Source organism: Amblyraja radiata, chromosome 6 (genome assembly GCF_010909765.2).
Source record: "Amblyraja radiata isolate CabotCenter1 chromosome 6, sAmbRad1.1.pri, whole genome shotgun sequence".
NCBI classification, from domain to species: Eukaryota; Metazoa; Chordata; class Chondrichthyes; order Rajiformes; family Rajidae; genus Amblyraja; species Amblyraja radiata.
In genome coordinates this window covers 32,422,560-32,444,804 of record NC_045961.1, presented here as the reverse complement: position 1 = coordinate 32,444,804, position 22,245 = coordinate 32,422,560, and the positions used below count along the sequence as shown (strand labels likewise).

Genomic DNA, 22,245 nt, shown 5'->3' with positions numbered 1-22,245 from the left:
TGTTCAAATATTTGCTTGAATCAATGAAGTGTATGACTTTCAACTAATACTCATGTTGTTCTTTTCTTAGATATATTGCAACAGTATAACATAATTATTAGAATAAAAACTCCTCTTCCATACTGACCAATCTGAGGTATTTAGCCTAATTTAGAAAAATGATGACAGGTGGAAGATGGTGATGAAGGAATGGTGAAATATTTCCATGTGTAGATGGATGTGAACTACAGGGTTACTTGCAGGTGGTGTACGTCTCTTCCCCCTTCCTTCCTCCTTCCAATTGATCGAGGGTGTGGGTTTAGGAGGTGTACTCAGAACAACCTTGGTAAATAACAGCAACTTTAGATGGTATAAACTGCAACCACAGAATGCCTGTGGTAGAGGAAACAGGCTCTACCTGTTTTACACGGCCGTGTAAAATGATGGATGGAATTACCTGTGTTTGTCTTAGGAAGGAACTGCAGATGCTGGTTTCAACCGATGATAGACACCAAAAGCTGGAATAACTCAGCGGGTCAGACAGCATCTCTGGGGGGAAAAATAGGTAACGTTTAAGAGACCCTTTTTTAGACTCTTCCATCTGAAGAAGGGTCTCTATCTGAAACATCACCAATTCCTTTTCTCCAGAGATGTTGACTGACCTGCTGAGATACTCCAGCTTTTTGTGTCTATCTTCTGTGTTTGTCTTAGATGTGTTTGACTGAGGAATTTAAACATCCACCAAACAAACTTATTAATATGGTAAATGAAAAATCGCTAGTACAGAAGCATTTTATTTATGCACAGTAATTGTTCTACTTTAACATTCCTGTGGGTTAAGTCTTCGTAAATCTATTACTATGATTTATTTGTACTTATCTTTGATAAATCCATTCCTTGTCAACAATATCTTTGTCCGTGTTGAGCATATCTATTGCTCTTCAATTTAGCTTCAATAGACAATAGACAATAGGTGCAGGAGTAGGCCATTCAGCCCTTCGAGCCAGCACCGCCATTCAATGTAATCATGGCTGATCATCCACAATCTGTACCCCGTTCCTGCCTTCTCCCCATATCCCCAGACTCCACTATCTTTAAGAGCCCTATCTAGCTCTCTCTTGAAAGTATCCAGAGAGCCGGCCTCCACCACTCTCAGAGAATTCCACAGACTCACAACTCTCTGTGTGAAAAAGTGTTTCCTCATATGCGTTCTAAATGGCTTACCCCTTATTCTTAAACAGTGTTCTGGGAACATGTTTCCTGCCTCTAGCGTGTCCAAACCCTTAATAATCTTATATGTTTCAATAAGATTCCCTCTCATCCTTCCAAATCAAATCAAACACTCTGTTAAAATGTGCAGCCCCAATCCATGTGTAAGCAGTATCTCAAATCTCAAATTCAACTATATGACTGTTTACTAAATTCACAAATCTGATATCAAGATGTACACTTGCTTTAACCCCACAGCATGTTTATATTTGAATCTGATGGTTTAGTTTTGCAATTTGTTCACCAAGCTAATTTTCATAGCATTATTCTGGGTGAAACTGGAACACAATTTTGAACACAGTTGAACAAAGGGGACTATGAAGGCATGAGAGAGGAGCTGGCCAAGATAGACTGGAAAGGGATACTAGCAGGAGTGACAGTAAAACAGCAATGGCAGGAATTTCTGGGCATAATCCGGAAGACGCAGGATCATTTCATTCCAAAAGGAAGAAAGATTCTAAGGGGAGTAGGAGGCAAACGTGGCTGACAAGAGAAGTTAGGGATAGAATAAAACTTTAAAAAAAGATGTATAACACAGCAAAGAGTAGCCGAAAGCCAGAAGATTGGGAAACTTTCATAGGACAACAGAAGGAAATAAAACGGGCAATACGGGCTGAAAAGATGAAGTACGAAGGGAAGCTGGTCAGGAATATAAAGCAGGACAGTAAAAGCTTCTTTAGATATGTAAAGGGGAAAAGAGTAGCAAAGTCAAATGTGGGTCCCTTGAAGGCAGACACAGGTGAAATTATTATGGGTAACAAGGAAATGGCAGAAGAGTTGAACAGGTACTTCGGATCTGTCTTCACTAAGGAAGACACAAGCAATCTCCCAGATGTACTGGAGGACAGAGAATCTAAGGGGATAGAGGAACTGAAAGAAATTTGCATCAGGCAAGAAATAATATTGGGAACGCTAATGGGACTGAAGGATGATAAATCCCCTGGGCCTGATGGTCTCCATCCCAGTGTCCTCAAGGAGGTGGCTCTAGAAATAGTGGACGCATTGGTGATCATTTTCCAATGATCGATCGATTCAGGATCAGTTCCTGTGGATTGGTGGCTAATGAAAGGAGCGAGAGAGAAAACGGGGAATTACAGACCAGTTAGCCTGACCGGTGGTGGGAAAGATGCTGGAGTCAATTGTTAAAGAGGTAATAATGGGGCATTTGGATAGCAGTGAAAGGATTAGTCCAAGTCAACGTGGATTTATGAAAGGGAAATCATGCTTGACTAATCTTCTGGAATTTTTTGAGGATGTGTCAAGTAGAATTGATGAAGGTGTGCCAGTGGATGTAGTGTATCTAGACTTTCAGAAAGCCTTTGATAAGGTCCCGCACGGGAGACTGGTGACTAAAATTAGAGCACATGGTATTGGGGGTAGGGTGTTGCCATGGATAGAAAATTGGTTGGCAGACAGGAAGCAAAGAGTAGGAGTGAATGGGTCCTTTTCAAAATGGCAGGCAATGGCGAGTGGAGTGCCGCAAGGCTCGGTGTTGGGGGCCGCAACTTTTTACCATATATATTAATGATTTGGAAGAGGGAATTAGGAGAAACACTAGCAAGTTTGCGGATGACCCAAATCTGGGTGGCAGTGTGAGCTATGAAGAGGATGTTAGAAGTTTGCAGGTTGGCGGCAAAAATAAGGGGGCAGATTATTATCTCAATGGGGTTAGGTTAGGCAAGGGGGAGGTGCAGCGAGACCTGGGCGTCCTTGTACACCAGTCACTGAAAGTTGGCGTGCAGGTACAGCAGGCAGTGAAGAAAACTAATGGAATGTTGGCCTTCATAACAAGAGGATTTCAGTATAGGAGTAAAGAGGATCTTCTGCAGTTGTATAGGGCTCTGGTGAGACCACATCTGGAGTATTGTGTCCAGTTTTGGTCTCCGAATTTGAGTAAGGACATCCTTGTGATTGAGGCAGTGCAGCATAGGTTCACAAAATTGATCCCTGGGATGGCGGGACTGTCATATGAGGAAAGATTGAAAAGACTAGGCTTGGATTCACTGGAGTTTAGAAGGATGAGGGGATATCTTATAGAAACATATAAAATTATAAAATGACTGGACAAGTTAGCTGCAGGAAAAATGTTCCCAATGTTGGGCAAGTCCAGAACTGGGGGCCACAGTCTTAGAATAAAAGGGAAGCCATTTAAGACTGAGGTGAGAAAAAACTTTTTCACCCAGAGAGTTGTAAATTTTTGGAATTCCCTGCCACAGAGGGCAGTGGAGGCCAAGTCACTGGATGGATTTAAGAGAGAGTTAGATAGCGCTCTAGGGGCTAGTGGAATCAAGGGATATGGGGAGAAGGCAGGCACGGGTTATTGATTGGGGATGATCAACCATGATCACAATGAATGGCGGTGCTGGCTCGAAGGTCCGAATGGCCTCCTACTGCACCTATTTTCTATGTTTCTATGTTTCTATGTTTCTATCTGTTCCAGCTATTATTTTCAATCATGATAGTCAAAGATGTCAAATGCATTCCAAAACCTAATTGAAACAAAAAAAGGCTAAATATCAAAGTTTGCAACAAATCCTAACTTTCATGGTCATGTCTAATACAAAGCCGAATCAAACTGAAGGCCTGTTAGCACTTGTTTGAGATCTACTGGTTAGCTGCAGTATATATGTCATGCAGTCCACCCTTCACCTGCATATTGCATTGCAGAATTTAATTTAGTTTAGATATACAGCGTGGAAAGAGGCCCTTACTGCCCACCGGGTCCGCGCCGACCAGCGATCCCCGCACATTAACACTATCCTATACCCATTCGGGATAATTTTTACATTTACCAAGCCAATTAACCTACATACCTGTACGTCTTTGGAGTGTGGGAGGAAACCAAAGATCTCAGAGAAAACCCACGCAGGTCACGGGGAGAACGTACAAATTCCATACAGAAAGCATCCGTTGTCAGGATCGAACCCGGGTTTCCACTCTGCATTCGCTGTAAGGCAGCAACTCTCCTGCTGCGTTACTGTGCAGGTTGTTCCATGAGTGCATTTGATTTCCACATCCACCTCATAGATTCCAGGGGCATTCGTAATATCCTCTGATGAATGGCTGAATAGATGTTATATCTGGCTGCTCATCTCAATGTCAGCCAGAGCGAGTGAATCTAGTGCAGAACATTTGATTTGAATTCATTTGTTGGCCTTCACTAATAGTGTAAGCTGCACATTTTAACGGAGTGTTTGATTTGAAGCCAAATTGAAGAGCAATTTATACGCTCAACAAGAACAAAGATACTGCCCTCCCATATATCTCCTCAAAGACATTAGGAAGCATAAGCAGTCACAAGACTATCAGAGTGCCCAGGGTGAGAGCTTTGGTTTCCCTGACCCATTTGCTACAAAGGAATGTGTCTGCTTTCACAGCCTTGTTTCAGTGACTCCTTGTGGAATTAACAATCTTACAAAATAAAGTCTCTGATGATCTTCACAATAGCCCTTTGTAATTTTCTGAATGTGGCAACTTTTATATCTCATCTTCCAAATTACAAGGCCAAATTACAATCCAATTTACAAAAAAAGATGAAGAATTCAAAATTAACATTGAATCACCGATATTCTGATGTAGGTTCAAGTACGATAATAGATAGATAGATAGATAGATAGATAGATAGATAGATAGATAGATAGATAGATAGATAGATAGATAGATAGATAGATAGATAGATAGATAGATAGATAGATAGATAGATAGATAGATAGATAGATAGATAGATAGATAGATAGATAGATAGATAGAATTTATTTGCCACACAACCAGGGTTGGTGGAAATTTGGGTTGTCAGCAGCAGTACAATAATAAAGAACACACAATAAAACTGTAACACAAACATCCACCACAGCATTCATCACTGTGGTGGAAGGCACAAAAATTTGGCCAGTCCTCCTCCATTTCCCCCCCGTGTACAGGACCAGAGTCCAGTCAGTCCAGGATCGGCTCTTCCTCACTGGAGACCGTGGCTTTAGATTGTTGTAGGCCGCAGGCCGGCGGTCGAGATTTAAAGTCCCCGCCGCAGCCAGAAGCACCGTAGACTGCAGGGCCGGCGGTCGAAGTTCCCCTCCAGGGGTGATGGTAAGTCCATGCCACACCCGCGGTAGAAGTTGGCCGCGGGCCGGCAGTGATGGCTTCTTCTTCCCCCGGGTCCCCAACGTGAGATCCCGGGCTGTAGACCCCGCACCAGCTGGAGCTCTGCAGACCGCGGCTTCAGGCTGCGACTTCAGGCTGCCGGCTGCCCCGGGCCAGCGAAACGGAGCGCTCCCCTCCAGCGAGCCCCAGCGAGGGTCGCCCGCTCCACGCCGAGAGTCCACGCTGCGCCCGCCGCTGAAGCCCCGGGCGCGTCTCCGGGAAAGGCCGCGTCGATCCTTGATGTTAGGCCACGGGGGAGGCGACCTGGAAAAAGTCGCCTCTCCATGGAGGAGGCGACCGAAGCGGTTTCCCCCTTACCCCCCCACACCACCCCCCACACAAAACACACGAAGAAAAACAAAATACACACTTTAAAACATACTAAAAAATAAAAAAAAGCTGGAAAAACTGACGCGCTGCTGACATGGCTGCACACAGAGGAGCGCCCCCCCCCTTTTAATGATTGATGTTAACATAATTACTGAGATTAATAATATTTAAATTATTTGCATTTCTGATTCATGAAATGCAATCCCACAAACGCATTGAATTACTTGCATTGAATCTAATTTTAATATATGATATTATATATCAAATTGAAACCTAAAAATATTATAAATGATTAGATAATCCTTGCAGGCCTTAAAACATTCAATATCTAGTTCTCAGTAGTAATTATTAGTTCTAATATTTATCTACAAATAGAAAGCTCATTTTCTGCTCATCTATTGTAAAAGTCTAATGAAATTAAACTTAATTTTTAAACATTGATTTTTAGATTGTCTTCCACTGTAATTTAGCCATGGATTTTCTGATGAATAATGCACCAAGTAAAAACACTAAACATTTATTTTACAGTGCAAATTAGATGATAATAATAATGTTTTGCTAAAACCAGTATAACAACTCTTTATTGATGTAAAGAGAAATGTCAGCTATAATAATATCAAATTAAAGTGTAGTAATCCATTTTTATATAATTTACATCACTGTGTTTGACAACAATATACAGGAATGATTTGCTAAAGGTTCAAAATGGCACAATTTACTTCAATCATTCAATCAAATTAATATAGATATTACAAAGCTGCAATTACCTGGCTGCTAGGCCATCATCTGTGAAGAGACAGGTTACCATTTACTGTGTAACAGCAGGTTAAATTCTAGCTACTTTTTCTCCATTCTCCACATTTGTAGCCTGGCCACAAAATCACATGAGAAAATAATAGCAGCAGTAGGCCACCATTCTTCTATATGATCATTCACAATCCATCTGAACATTTACATATTTCCTGTTAACAACTGAAATCTTTTTTATTATCTGAGAGGTTGTGGCTGAAAATTATAGTCTTTGTCTATTGGATATTCTAAAGAAACTCTCATTTGAGGTAACATGCTTTTATTTATCTGATATGACTTCGGCACGGACTAGAAGGGCTGAGATGGCCTGTTTCCGTGCTGTAATTGTTATATGGTTATATGGTTATATGACTTGGAGTCTATTAACTCAAACTACTAAGGGAATTTTATTTCAAAGTCACGTGAGTGACTACGTGAAGAGCCAGCCAGCCCGCATGCGCGTCAATACGTCGACGCATGGCGCGGGAATCGGAGCAGTTCGAAACTGCTCTGGCAGGTAAGCCAATTTTGTTTTCAGGAACGGACCGCTGCAGTACAGCGGGCACGGAGTAGCTGACGGCCGCAGCCTGCGCTGCTGCTGCCGTTGGAGCTCTGAACGGGAGCAGGCGGCCGGATTTGGAGGCCGCCGTGGAGGTTCCGTAAGGAGCTGGCAGATTTAAATATTACAGCTGCCGGCGCGGCCAGGTCAGCGACCGCTGCAAAGGATTAGCAGCAGCCGGGGGTTTAAAAATAGCAGTGGCCAGGACAGCGACCTGTTGAGTTATTCCAGCACCATGTGTATTTTAAAAAAAAATCTCTTTAGCTCTTCACCCTTTCTCCTTATGCCCATAATGTGATGAAGGGGGAAAAAACGTCTGGAGGAACTCATTGCGTCTGTGGAAGGAAATGGATATATGACATTTCAGGTTGTGACCTGCACCCATAATACGATTCTGCTCTCCGTATTCCAATGAGAGACATTTGTTTAAAAAATCTAAATATCCCTTGAGTCTCTTGCTTTGGAATGGAATGTCTTTATATTTCATGCAAACTAACAAAAGTTTGAACTAAACTTTGTTCCCTGCAGTCATGACAGCAACAAAAAAAAAAACCACACAATTAACACAGTTTCACACAAACATCTATCACAGTGAATCTCCAAACACCTCCTCACTGTGATGGAAGGCAAAAGTCTTATCTCTTCCCTGTTCTTCTCCCGCGGTCATGCAGTCAAACTGCTGCATCGAGGTGATCGAGGATCTTGATGTTAAAGCCCCCGGCGGGTGATGGTAAGTCCAGCGGCCGATTAAGCCACGCCGGGCAATGAAAAGCCCTGCGACAGGCCAATCCAAACCCCGCGATTCGGGGCGGTTGAAGTTGCCATTGCGGGAGCTCCCGAAAATCAGTCTCCTACCAGGGATCTGCGAGCTCCCGATGTTAATGTTCACAGGGCCTGCGGCCAAAGCATCCGAAGCTCCGAAGTCGGGTCGCAGACACAGCGCCACGACAGCTTCCGAAGTCAGCCAGCTCTGTGATGGTAAGTCCACAGGCTCTACGACCAGAGCCATCAGATCGATTGGAGGCCGCCAGCTCCACGATGTTAGGCCCCAGCGAAAGGGAGACACGACAAGGAAAAGGTCGCGTCCCCGTTCAAGGAAGAGATTTTTTTTAAGTTTACCCCACCCCCCACATTTACACAACTAAAAATAAACCAAGAGAATACCCCTAACATGACAAAAAAAAAGACAAAAAGAAAAATGACAAACGGACTGCAGGCGAGCTGCAGCTGCTTAGGCAGTGCCACCACTAATCAAACATTATCAAACAGGACCAATTATGCTACTTTCTGAGGTTGTGTCAAAATGACAGAGAGCTCATTGGGCAGGCAGTGACAAGATATTGGGATGTTGTGTTGGAGTAGTCCTTTTGCTGGGCATCACTGATTCTTAATACTTGAACTGTAGGAAATTGAGTCAGTGTAGGCTTGAATTATTTGCCACTGATACATTACGGCATGTCACAGCAAGGCCACCTAATCAAGGACCAGCCTCACCCTGGTCACTCCTTGTTCTCCTCTCTCCAGATTCAGGGACAGTTTCTTCCCAGCTGTTATCAGGAAACTGAACCAGCCTATCACCAACTAGAGAGCAGTCCTGACCTACCATTGAAGACCAGCGGACTACCTTTAATCAGACTTTATTAGACTTTACCTTGCAGTGAACATTATTCCCTTTATCCTGTGATTGTACACTGTAGACGGCTTGATTGTAATCATGCACAGTCGTTCCACTGACTGGATAGCACACAATAAAAAAGCTTTTCACTGCACATGACAAATAACAAACCAAACTAAACTAAACCAATTCAAAAACATTATACTCCACCAACAACCACTCAAGTTTGGTTTTGCCTGCCGAACAGCAAGGACGGAGGTTCAAATCAAAGAAATTCTGCTTTGGGTTGCAATGCAGCCAATAGTAAGATTGTTAATATTCAACTCATTATAGGGCCTGTTTCTTCTCCATCCCTCTCGGGAAAAATGTAAATTTATCAAAGGACTTTGTGTTTGGTCTGGATAATCCTGGAAAATTAAATGCTGCCATTGTGATCAAATCAATCGGCTTCTGAAACACACAGAGGCCACAAACACGGGGTTGTGGAGTGATATCAGAGATTTAGGGCTTTCCTTTGTCAACATTTTTCCCAGGCAGCTGTTGACTTCTTTCTGTCTCTACATGGCTCCCAGCTCTAATTCTGGATGAAGGGATTCAAAGTAACATTAGGAAATTTGCAGATGACACAAAGCTGGGTGGCAGTGTGAACTGTGAGGAGGATGCTATGAGAATGTAGGGTGACTTGGACAGGTTGGGGGAGTGGGCAGATGCATGGCAGATGAAGTTTAATGCGGATAAATGTGAGGTTATCCACTTTGGTAACAAAAACAGGAAGGCAGATTACTATCTAAATGGCGTCAAGTTGGGAAAAGGGGAAGTACAACGGGATCTGGGGGTCCTTGTTCATCAATCTACCAAAGTAAGCATGCAGGTACAGCAGGCAGTGAAGAAAGTGAATGGCATGTTGGCCTTTTTAACAAGAGGAATCGAATATAGGAGCAAAGAGGTCCTTCTGTAGTTGTACAGAGCCCTAGTGAGACCACACCTGGGTATTGTGTGCAGTTTTAGTATCCTAATTTGAGGAAGGACATTCTTGCTATTGAGGGAGGGCAGCGTAGGTTTACAAGGTTAATTCCCCGGATGGCGGGACTGTCATATGCTGAGAGAATGGAGCAGCTGGGCTTGTACATGCTGGAGTTTAGAAGGATGAGAGGGTATCTCATTGAAGCATATAAGATTGTTAAGGGTTTGGACACGCTAGAGGCAGGAAACATGGTCCCGATGTTGGGGGAGTCCAAAACCAGGAGCCACAGTTTAAGAATAAGGAGTAGGCCATTTAGAACGGAGACGAGGAAACAATTTTTCTCACAGAGAGTGGTGAGTCTGTGGAATTCTCTGCCTCAGAGGGTGGTGGAGGCAGGTTCTCTGGATGCTTTCAAGAGAGAACTAGATAGGGCTCTTAAAAATAGCAGAGTCAGGGGATATGGGGAGAAGGCAGGAATGGGGTACTGATTGGGGATGATCAGCCATGATCACATTAAATGGTGGTGCTGGCTCAAAGAGCCGAATGGCCTACTCCTGCACCTATTGTCTATTATCTGGAATCTCTCAAATCCCACCCCTCCACTCATCCTCTCCACATTTACCACCGTCAATCATCTAAATGTTATCACATATCCTGTCCTGTTATATCTTTGATGAATCATGTTATCCTCCATTTGATTTGCAGGAACACCTTGGGATGGGCCCTTTAGATTTAAAACCACCTCTGGTAATTCATATATGATTTACGACATCATTACACCAATGCCTCATTTCCTTAGCTTCTACGATCTCCTCAGTAAAAACACCTACCCCCAGAAAACAGGACTTACTTGGGCTCAACACCCAGCTGCCATCAATTGGCAGCTTCACCTTTTCTTATTGGGTGCTGTGACTCTCAGAGCCAAGCAATAGAGCACTTTTAAACCTTCTCGCTGCTGCCTTGCCCTGCCTCCTGGCTCAAAACCTACTAGCTCAGCTGCTCACATGGCACTCACACTGTCTATTGTCTAAATCTGTTAAATGCCACGATTTGATCAAGCTACCGAACCCTTTCCTATTTCGGCATATCCATCCCAATATAAGCTTTAGATTTGCTAAATCTTTTAAAGTAAATTGCACAACTTTTAATAGCAATGTTACAAAATTTTGAGATTTAAAAAATCAAGTCTGCAATTTATCCCATCAGATAAAGCATAAAAATAAGTTTAATTTGACACCTAATTCACTTTCATATCTCAAGTATTTAAAAAGTTATGGCCATTTTCATACTGGGAAATGAGCATCTTGTTCCCTATTGATTTTCTATGGACATAACAAAAAAGCTGTGATCGTGAACAGTCAAAAGCCCATAACTTTCTTAAAAATTAAGAGAACTGAATGAAATTTTCAGTTATCATAGATTGAAGCATTCTGAAACAAATATAAAATAATCTTACTTGGATGACCTGAAATTAAAGCATATAATTAGTTAGTTACCTAATTGTAGCTAATTTCAGACTTCAATTACTAGATCTAAACATCTATCCATTTCTTAATAAATGATTAACATTTTTAAATAGCCTAAATGTCCAAATAATATTCACAAATAATTCACAATAAAACATGATTTTAAAATCTCATTTACATTAATTTATAGGCCAAATGGAAGGAATTTAGTGTTCAATTGCTGTAAATAAATGCCCATTTAAATCAGCTTTCTAGTGGGTCCCTGTGGAACGCGCTGGTTTAGAACGTTCACATTGTGGTAGATTTGTGCCCTCAAATGCCCAGAAAAATACTGCGGGATATAATGGGCCCAAAATGAGCTACTCGCAATATTAAACTTTGTATAAAGGGATCTTTAGAAGCCCTTTTTAATGTAAAAATATACAGCATACCTTCAATTATTTGCTTTATGAGACCCTGCGGTTGCTGACGGTCGCGGGTTTAGAGATTGATTTTTAAACTACTATAACTATTTTACGAGGCCTTTAAAACTAATAATAGCTTTTGCGACGGGGTCTTCCAGCGATTTTTCGTTAATAATTAACTAGGCTGAACATCTTCGATTTGAACAGCCTAGAGAAAATCGCATTTTAAACCCGCCCCCCTCTAAACGGCGCCAAAATCGCGCACACCCGCAGCGACAGATTTTCCGCGACGCTTCAGGTAGGCTTTGCAACATACCTACTTTTAAAGTAATGTTTCCATCGCCCAGACCCGCTAGCCCTTATCCCCTGGGGCAAATCCACGTGGATATCGGCTAGCGGGTCCGGGAGAAACCTACGATGGAAAAAATACTTTAAAAGTTGTGCAAAACACAAAGTGTTAGAGTAGAACTCAGTGACAGGCGATGCTGTGGGTCTAAGGCCTTCTTCGGATGTTCATTCAGCACGTTATTGTTTTGCTCATGATTCCAATAGGTGGTTTGCACGTAAGGTCACTGGGTCATAGGGCTTGAGGCACGGAGCCGGTTAATCCATCTGGAGGACATCCCTAACTTCCGGTATATGTTATTAATGCAATAAACGCATATTTTAATACCTGTTAAAAAACGCCAAAATGTTGAATTTTTGCGTTGAAAAAAATTGTGGAAGTCGGGGTAAGTGTGAGACACATGTACCCAACTTCAGAATTCCAAAAGTGAAGCGAAATGAAGGTAAAGAGAAGCGAGAGCTGAAGGGACAACAGCAGCTAAAGTGCTTGGTGAACATTGGCCGTGCAGATATCGGAATTGAAAATATTGGGAATTATCGCATTTGCTCACTGCATTTCATCAACAGTAAGACATTATTTGTGTTCTTTCTTGATTCCTTTGGCATCTAAAAAGTCTCAGAAGTGATAAATCTGGCTGTAAATTTTTCTTCAGATGCGTTTGCATTTTGTATGTAAAAACCCACTTGAGAACCATGGGCGATTTAAAAAATTTACAGCCAGACTTATCACTTCTGAAACTTTTTAGATGCCAAAGGAATCAAGAAAAAACACAAATAATGCCTTAGTTGATAAAATACAGCGAGCAAACGGCCAATGTTCGCCAAGCACTCTGACTGTTGTCCCTTCAGCTCTCGCTTCTATCTACCGTCATTTCTCCTCACTTTTGGAATTCTGGAGTAGGTTAAATGACTCTCACCTTTATCCCGATTTCCATAATTATTTACAGCGCAAACATTGACAATTTCAGCGGGTTTTAACGGGCCCGCTACTCTGGAAACAATGGTAAGTGCTTACCTGCAGTTCATCGCGTGTACTCCATTTGGAGTTGCATAGCAACAGTACGGGTCATGGGTCGTGAACCCACTGCCCTGAAACCTCCCTATATCTGCAATTCCTTGAGTTTCCTACAAAGGTCTAGGCATAAGCTCCCGCGGTCTAGGCAGAAGCTCAGGGGCGACCACGCCCAGACTGTGGAACAGCATCCCCCTCCCCATCAGAACTGCCCCCTCCATCGACTCCTTTAAGTCTAGACTAAAAACTTATCTGTTCTCCCAAGCCTTTCCTGACGTCCTCTGAGCGAGGACTATTTGTATATATGTATGTAGCTTGCTTGTGTATACTATTCTTATAACAAATGTAAAGCACTTTGGTCAACGAGAGTTGTTTTTTAAATGTGCTATATAAATAAATGTGACTTGACTTGAAAGAAAATTTAATTTTGGACCTAGTCTTGGTCCATTTAATCTTTTCACGTATGCATGAATTAAATCCATAAATATCCACTTCTCGCCTCCTCGTCCGTCTTTGCGTCTCCATTCCTCGTTTATAAAGTGTACAATTACCTTGACACGAATACAGGTTGTCCTTGTTAGCAACTTTATTCTAAATTGTCATCTGAGCCCCGACAAAGTAATGGAATGACATTTAAAACGTCTAAATACCGCCCGTCCCGCTGAGTTACTCCAGCATTTTGTGCCTATCTTCAGTGTAAACCAGCGTCTGCAGTTCCTTCCAACACAAGAATTACATTCTTGTGCGAGGCTTCGTTAAACTTCAAATGCACCCTGTGGTTTAGAGCCCGAGGATTAAAGAAACTCGTGCTCCTGCGCCATTCAAGCATTGCGCTTGTGATCCACAATTCGCTTTGTGCCTTAAATGTCAGCAACACCGTTCAGATACATCAACTCGTCCTCCTGAGTTGCACCAGGGCAAATTCTTAACATTCTCTGATGCGTTGGACTGAACACGGGATGCTCGTTTTTTTTACATTAGATTAATGAATTTCACAGCCATCGCCGACCTTATTCTGCACAGAACCACTAACTGCAGAGGAGAATAGCCCGCTTACATTCTGTGGTACAGTATGAAGGGACGTGTTTCCTACGTGTCTTGTGCTATCTCCAAGTTATTTTGAGTTGACCGTGAATGTTGTTATCTAACCATCCTTAATTCCATCTTCCTTGTGGCTTCCTTTGAAGAAAGTTTGAGTTACAAGTTATTTAGCCGTAACGTGCGCCGTTGCGTTTGATGAATCGATAGAGTCTTCTCTGTGGAAATGTGAATAATTATGTATTACCGTCTAGAAGTAGTTCAACTATTATATAAGCTGTTGAACTAATCATTGTTGAGAATCACACAGATTTTGTAGTGGGAAATGAAAATAAAAGGCATTGTAAACCCTCACCAGATGTGGGCTGTGGTGAGGTGATGATTTGCGTAATCAGGGAAGAAAAGCTCTTTTCATTAATCCTGGACATGTGATGCGAGGTTGAGATATAAGTCGAAGTATTTGAATCCTTGCTCTGAATCGAGGCAGAATGAAACCACCCCAAAACGTGGTTCTTTGGTTTCTTTGCGTTCAGAGCCTTTGCAGACTCTCTCTTCAACAATTCCCCCGTGCGTGTACCTCTCCAGATGCACTCGCCAGCAAAGAGTGTTGCCCAGTTTGGCGTGGGGACAGTTCCCCGTGTGGGGTGAGGTCTGGAAGAGGTTCGTGTGAAGACGTGCTGCTGATCTCCGCTCCTTATGGAGCCCAGTTCCCGTTCGAGGGAGTGGATGACCGGGAGAAGTGGCCGACGGTCTTTTACAACAGGACTTGCCGATGCAACCAAAACTTCATGGGCGTCCATTGCGAGGACTGCAGGTTTGGCTTCGTCGGTGCCAATTGCGCAGAGAAACGCATGTCCATCAGGAAAAATATATTGGACCTGAGTGTCGAAGAGAAGGACCAGCTAATTGCCTATCTCAACCTCGCTAAATACACCATCAGTCAGACCTATCAGATCGCCACAGGGACTTATGCCCAGATGCGCAATGGCTCAAGTCCCATGTTCAGAGACGTGAGTGTGTATGATCTGTTTGTTTGGATGCATTACTACACGTCCAGAGACGCGCTGCTGGGTGCGTCCGGCCTTTGGACAGATATTAACTTTGCCCACGAAGGCCCAGCCTTCCTTACCTGGCACCGAGCCTTCATGTTGCTGTGGGAAAACGAACTGAGGAAGACAGTGAACAATTACAACTTCACCATCCCTTACTGGGACTGGAGAGATTCCGAATCGTGCACCATCTGCACTGACGAGTATATGGGAGGCCGCCATACCACAAACCCCGACCTTCTCAGCTTGGCTTCTATCTTTTCCGCATGGCAGGTACAACACAAATAAATATTTTACCTCCACATTTATTAATGCAGTGCAAGAGAAAGTAACTTAAACCGTGCATGTTCACAATTGCAAAATATTATTTCTATATATTGGTCTATTTTTCTTCCTTGTAGGTAATAAAATGACCTGTGGCGTATTCGCTGATGTTTTATATCCTGCAGTATTTTATTATGTGGACAATATGTGAACTGACTCTCAGCTGCTCCAGTGTTCGTGGTGAGGGGGGTGGGGGGTTGGTGGGGAGTGGGGCTCATGAACATGAGTAACTGCAGAGTGTTCCCTGCGCTGGTTTTATGCCACTGTCCCACTTAGGAAACCTGAACGGAAATCTCTGGAGACTTTGTGCCCCGCCCAAGGTTTCCGTGCGGTTCCCGGAGGTTTTTGTCAGTCACCCTACCTCCTTCCACTACCTGCAACCTCCGGCAACCACCTGCAACCTCCGGGAACCGCACGGAAACCTTGGGTGGGGCGCAAAGTCTCAAGAGGTCTCCGTTCAGGTTTACGTGAGACAGGGGCATAAGACTGAAACCCATACCATCAACATTCAGCGGCAGGTTCACTCTCTTGAGACCATTGAATATCGGAAGTATTGCTATAGTTGAGGTACTGTGTATGCGTGGACTACAGTAACAAGTCTCGTTTTAGTAATATTACATTCAAATAGTAATAAACATGATTATATTTATAAATATATTCATATTTATTAATATTTAAATATAATATTACTCAAAACGAGACTTGTTACTGGAGACCACGCATGCATAATACCTTAACTATAGGAGATTCTTAATTTGCCTTTCCTTTCATCCACAATTGTCAGGCATTTAAAACTTAATGGAACGAATTATTTCTCTGTATAGTCTGTCTAATCTGCCTTGGTAGTGCGCCATAGGATCTGAAGACATGTACACAATATAGAGTGAAGATATCCAACTCCATCTCACCAGCATGGCCCTCTACCATGTCACTGCCTTTAAATTATCAGACTGTTTATCTAAACACCATTATTGAATTTTATCCAGTGAAATATTAGAAAGTGCATAATCATTGACTGCCCAATTCGCTATAAAAATCTATTCCTTAAGCTTTGGCTCTACCCATCTCCTTCAGCCTGTAGAAGGGTCTCGACCTGAAACGTCACCTATTCCTTTTCTCCAGAGATGCTGCCTGACCCACTGAGTTACTCCAGCTTTTTGTGGTCTATCCCTTGGAATTATATTTGAAGTTGACTAGTTGTTTGCATCCTTGCTGTGATATTTGATCTTTACCGAGCATCTGACCCACATATCCATGTCAGCAACAAGCGATCCTATTTTCTCCCCCTTGTTACCACATCCACCCCGTTCTTCCACTATGAAACCCTGGTTTCTAGCCTTGATTGCTCCAATACACAGCTGACTGGCTTCCCACCATTTCCCTCTAAACCTCATCCATAGGTTTAGAGGTTGCTTGAATTTTGCTTGAATTTTCACAAATTTTAAGTGTGGTTTACCACATGTCCAGTTCTGTTGACATTGGCTTCTGGTTATTCAACAGCTTGAAATTTAAATTTACTTTCACATTTTAAATCTATCTAGGGCCACTCTCCTCCTTATCTCTGGAATTTCCTCCAACTGTACAAGCATCCAAGAAATCTGTTTATTATTACTCTCATGTTCTGAGCTATAGTGGAAAAATGTATTTTGCATGCTATCCGATAAATTGTCCATTTGAAAGTAACATCAATCCATGTGGAATATTGTGTTACAAATACAATTATATCATGCAGAATATTGTGTTACCTGGTCCTTTATTTCTGTTTGTGCGAATCCATGAATGTTATGGTTCTCCCAATGGTAGCTACACTAAGCATGAAGCTCGGGAGTTTATTTCTGGTTCTCATGCCTGTTGTCTTTTAAGACACCCCTTAAGTCCTCAGTGACATTCAAGCTTGTGCTCAGCTATTCTGGTGTGGCCAAACATAGACTGGATCAAAATGTGATTGATAATGTACATGTGAATTGCCTTCAGAAATGCCAGATAAACGCAATCCAGTGCAATTATCAGATTATTTTTTATTATTATCCATTTCATCATTGGCAACACCATCATTTATTGCTTGACTGTAATGCCCTTGAATGAAACAATGATGAGCTGCCTCTTGGGGCTGCTACAGTCCTTCTCGTGAAAGTGATCCCATTGTTCTCAGGATTTAGACCAGCTGGGAAGAAACTGTCCCTGAATCTGGAGGTGTGCATTTTCACAACTCAATATCTTTTGCCCGATGGGAAAGGGGAGAAGAGGGAGTGGCCAGGGTGCGACTCATCCTTGATTATGTTGTTGGCCTTGCCAAGGCAGCATGAGGTATAAATGGAGTCAATGCAAGTGAGGTTGGTTTGTGTGATGGTCTGTGCTGCATACACAGTTCTGCAGAAACTGATGAGGACACTTTAGCTATGTGACATCAAGACCTTTGACCATTTAGGAATGTGTGCAGCCTCAACATCTTAACAATAGCCATGGCCCTTCTGCTCAGCTGACTCTAGAATCAAGTCTCTCATCTCTGCTACCATTGGGAAGAAGGTACGGATCTTGAGACCCATGACCTCTAGGCTCAAGAATGGCCTATCAATTATCTAAATCAAAGAACCACACTGTACAAACTTCAGCACAATTCTCTCTCAGCACCAAACTACAATGGGTTTTGTGCAATGGTTGCACTATGTCCTTCAGCTTGCACTATTATGGTCTTTTTTCCTAGTATAACTGATAGTTTATTGTATTATTGTTTATTGTATATCTATTTGCTTTGTTGTGTTAACATGCCTATAATGCAAGAATTCACTGTGTCAGTCCTGGTATGTGTACCAGTTCTTGACTTTGACATCATACTGTTAAGATGTAAAAACTGGATTGCTTAATTGTTATATACAAAAACCGGAACAATGACTGTCCCATGACTCCGTCCCCTGAACAATGGATCTGTCTCCAACAGGTACACTGGTTAACAGAATGACAAGGGGAAATAATACTGAGATCTCAATAGGGAAAAGCATGTGCATCTCTCTTGAACTGTTATCACTATGCATAAGCCCCTTAGCAATTGCACTGCTCTTTCTGAAATTCAAAGGCAGAATTTATTTGGTCCTCTCAAAACTCTTCCCATAAGATAATATATACCTTAAATAAAAGAAACTATATGAAAAATAAAATATTCTTTCAGAAATTAGATGATGCATTCTCAACCAGGATAACAGTTGTTTGCCTATCCATTAAAATAGTAAGATTAAATGAGAACTTACCAGTTTGAAGTTTGATCTGTATTTTATGAGGAGTTACGATGAGGGATTACGTGAAGAACCCGCTCAGTGCGCAGGCGCGGCATACTTCCAAGCAGCGGTGTGGAATCACAGATAGACACAGTTATTTGAAGTAAACATAGTAAAGATAAGGAGACATCAATTTATTAGTTTGATCCATATAATGAGGGTGGGAGCGGAGGGCACGTAATCCCTCATCGTAACTCCTCATAAAATACAGATCAAACTTCAAACTGGTAAGTTCTCGTTTAATCTTACTATTTTACTTCGGAGTCACGTGAGTGACTACGTGAAGACTTCAAAGCTCTGTGATTTCAAACCGTGTAACAGTTCATACTTCACTCGCTGCCGAAGTCATTCGAGGGAGGAAGTATGTTATCGTAATCAACCATGAATCTGTTTGTAAAAACAATAATGGTGTTATTAACAACAACAAGACCAATTGCTCCCCCGGGCTTAAATTATATATTTTTTGCAGATTCTTTTTCTGCAAACGATACAGGTTCTGTCAGTGGTTTGTTATAAAAGTTTGGAACATATACTCCCTAGACCACCCTGCAGTAGCCAGGATGTGGTCCATAGGCTCGTCCATCCTCTTAGTTACTGACGTGGAAGCTGTCCTGGTGGAATAAGATTTTATACACGTTAGTATTTACTCCAGCAACTTCCAGTACCTGCTTGAGCCACTAGAGATAGTTTAGCTCGTCACCCGACCATGAGGTTTCCTGTGGCTGACCCATAAGGCTTTTTCCTCTCCCTCGGTATTCCTTATTGTGTCGATCTCTAAGTGGGTCATGACACATAAAACGTGGTTCAGGTGGGTATGCCCGGAATTTCATGACTGGACCTGATGTTCCTGGTCTGTTCTGTTTGGCCAACCCTTGAATGGGAATGTGACACTATCTGGTGTTATAACCATGTTGTCCCATCGCAGTAGATGGGAGAGCTGGCTCTTTGTGTTGATGTAAGGTCACCAGCATGTCCATCTTCAGGGTAGGCTGTTCCAGGGTGAGTGACCTGGCTGGTGATCATCCCCTAAGGTATGTCAGGATTTCACTGACATCCCAATTTGGGTGTACCTATTTCTGGGGAATGGATTGATATACCTCTCCTGTATCTGATCACCAGTGAGCGGTACCCAAGTTGAGTAGGCTAACAGAACATGTCCTTCATTGTGGTGAAGACCTGCCAGGAGCTCCAGTACAGTTTTTTGTTATAGTTGAATGTGTAATTCCTGTTTTGGAAAACAGTGTACCATTTCTTGATGCTCCTCAGGTATGTTCCCTAGGATATGCGACGGAATACTGTCATCAGGTTGATAGTGCTGCTGATCCAAGCACAGCAATGGTCTTCCCAATTCTGCAATTCTTTTAATGACCATGTCGAGGATCACTGGGAACCATGCTTGTGGACTTGGTCCACTGTAATTTGCGTAGTACCCGACTGATGAAGCCGTAGTACCTATTGAAGAGGTAGAAGGAAAGGAAAACATAGAGATTAGGTTCCCCCCACCCCTCAATACGCGGGAATGTCTCCATTGCCGCTGCCTTGAGATTGGTTTCATGTGACGTAAGTTAGTACGTGGTGATTTAATTGGATATAAGGAATCGATATCTGGTGTCCATATTGCTTAGTGATTTCAGCAAATATTTTTGGTTTAAATGTATGTTTACAGTATTTAGCTCACCTGTTAGGCTAGTTACTGATGGTCAAACATGTTTGACGACATACGGTTTCCAATTGTTAATAAATTGTCACCTAATATCGATGTTCTCCGCCCAAGTGGTTTGGTATATGCCACCACTGATGTTGTTATCTTATAAACGAACATGCAAATTTGGTGGATTACTGAGCAAATGCTTCACTAGAATTAAGTAAATTAATATATAACATGTTTAAGTCAATTCATATTGGCATTAAGTATTACAAGCTCAGTAACACATCAGGACACATAAGATGTTACTCAAAACAGGTGGAAGTGTACAACCATGACTTGAGAATTAAGGGACTGAAGTTTAGGGGTAACATGAGGGGGAACTTCTTTACTCAGAGAGTGGTAGCTGTGTGGAATGAGCTTCCAGTGAAGGTGGTGAAGGCAGGTTCGTTTTTATCATTTAAAAATAAATTGGATAGTTATATGGATGGGAAAGGAATGGAGGGTTATGGTCTGAGCGCAGGTATATGGGACTAGGGGAGATTATGTGTTCGGCACGGACTAGAGGGGTCGAGATGGCCTGTTTCCATGCTGTAATTGTTATATGGTTATATGGTTATAATCCTTCCTGCCGATAAATTCCATGATAACACTACAGATTAATCCATTTGTCCCCATATTACAGGTATGGAGATAGTTTTGAACACTAGTATCTCAGCTCATAGGAAAGGTACAAAGTTCAGTAGCTGGTAATGCTGCTATATCCCAATTACTTTGCCACGTAGTTGATTGGTGGTTAATGCACCATGACTGATAGTCTTAATGAATACCGGATAACAACATTGTGGATGGTCAACGTAAATATCTGGATATATATTTTGTGCACCGTTCCCAGAGGCACTGCAATACTGGGTCGATGCGTGGAGTGGACGGAGCAAGCCCCTATTCCATCTCCCTGTTCCAAAATTCAATTTAATATATGGTCCCTAGATAAGGGACGTATCAGATTATTAAACTGATAAGAACAAATACTACACTTGATCTTAGCCAAAAGGCCGAGAAGCGATGCAGCTAAAGCTGTATCCAAGGATAGTTTGTCGTTAATATATAGACATGCCATGACGGAATGTTTCTAAGTGTCAGGGATAGTTGATTCTGGATAACTTTGACTTAAATGCCGCAACGCTCATCATGGTTACTCCATCCAGGTAATTGCGGTATATCCGAAACTTATATGAGAAGGTACTGAATAGTGTGCATCTTCAAGGTCGATGTCTACCATAAAGTATCCTTGGATCCATGGTAGTAGTTACAAATCCCATGAATGGGTATACCTGGTGAAATACTCAAGTGGTTTATCAACGATGGTGCGAGATTCACCATCGTGGGAGGGTAGACCACTTGGGGTGCTTGCTGAATTGGTGGCAAGGTATTAATTATATTCCCCTTGTATTTATTTTTTGGTATATAACTACCAAGAGTGATAGCTTCCTAACCAGGCGTGATTCATCCACCCCTTGTTAGTACAACCCTTAACCTTTATGTGATGGTAGGAACCATACTTATCTGTCTTCATTGTTGTTTTCTTCGGTTTCTGGTTCCTCGTTCTTGTAGGGACGATGTTTGTTAGGGGGTGGCGCATTTTCCCCTGGGGCCTGCTCTGGGCCGTGGCCTAAAATGCTACGGGTTTGGCATGCAGGCCCCGAGCTTTCACCAGTACCATGAGGTAGACGCCCCTGGTGGACACGTAGAGGTACTGCTGTCTGGTTTAGTGTGGTGCTCATTCCAGACTCTGCCCTCTTGTGCCGAATAGTTTGAACACTTCGTCCAGTTTTTTAGGACTGGTTTGGTAAGTGCCAGGTAGCAGGATCTGTGCTTGTGAGGTCGGCGTTCTCATAGTCCTGTTAATTTCATAGATTGAGGGCAGGTTTGTGAGTTCATTTCAGAAGTTATGAGGTATACCGTTGAACAGTAGGGTCAGGTGTTTTGCCATACTACCCTGCCCTTCTGGAATGAGCAGGTGGACATGATAGCCGACGTCAGGGTAC

The 22,245-nt window shown here is 42.5% G+C and overlaps 1 protein-coding gene and 1 non-coding gene across 2 annotated transcripts in view; one reads left to right on the top strand and one right to left on the bottom strand.

Moving 5' to 3' along the window:
* Positions 1-13,947: 13,947 nt before the first annotated feature.
* The window catches only part of tyr (tyrosinase), a 47,165-nt gene continuing 38,867 nt past the window's right edge, over positions 13,948-22,245 (top strand). The window contains exon 1 of the mRNA XM_033022455.1: positions 13,948-15,229. Within this exon, the coding sequence (XP_032878346.1) occupies positions 14,396-15,229 (834 nt within the window). The 5' untranslated portion in view covers positions 13,948-14,395. The remainder of the gene's footprint in view (positions 15,230-22,245) is intronic.
* LOC116974751 lies at positions 21,073-21,264 on the bottom strand. Its single transcript, XR_004412422.1, has one exon. It is a non-coding gene; the product is annotated as a U2 spliceosomal RNA (small nuclear RNA).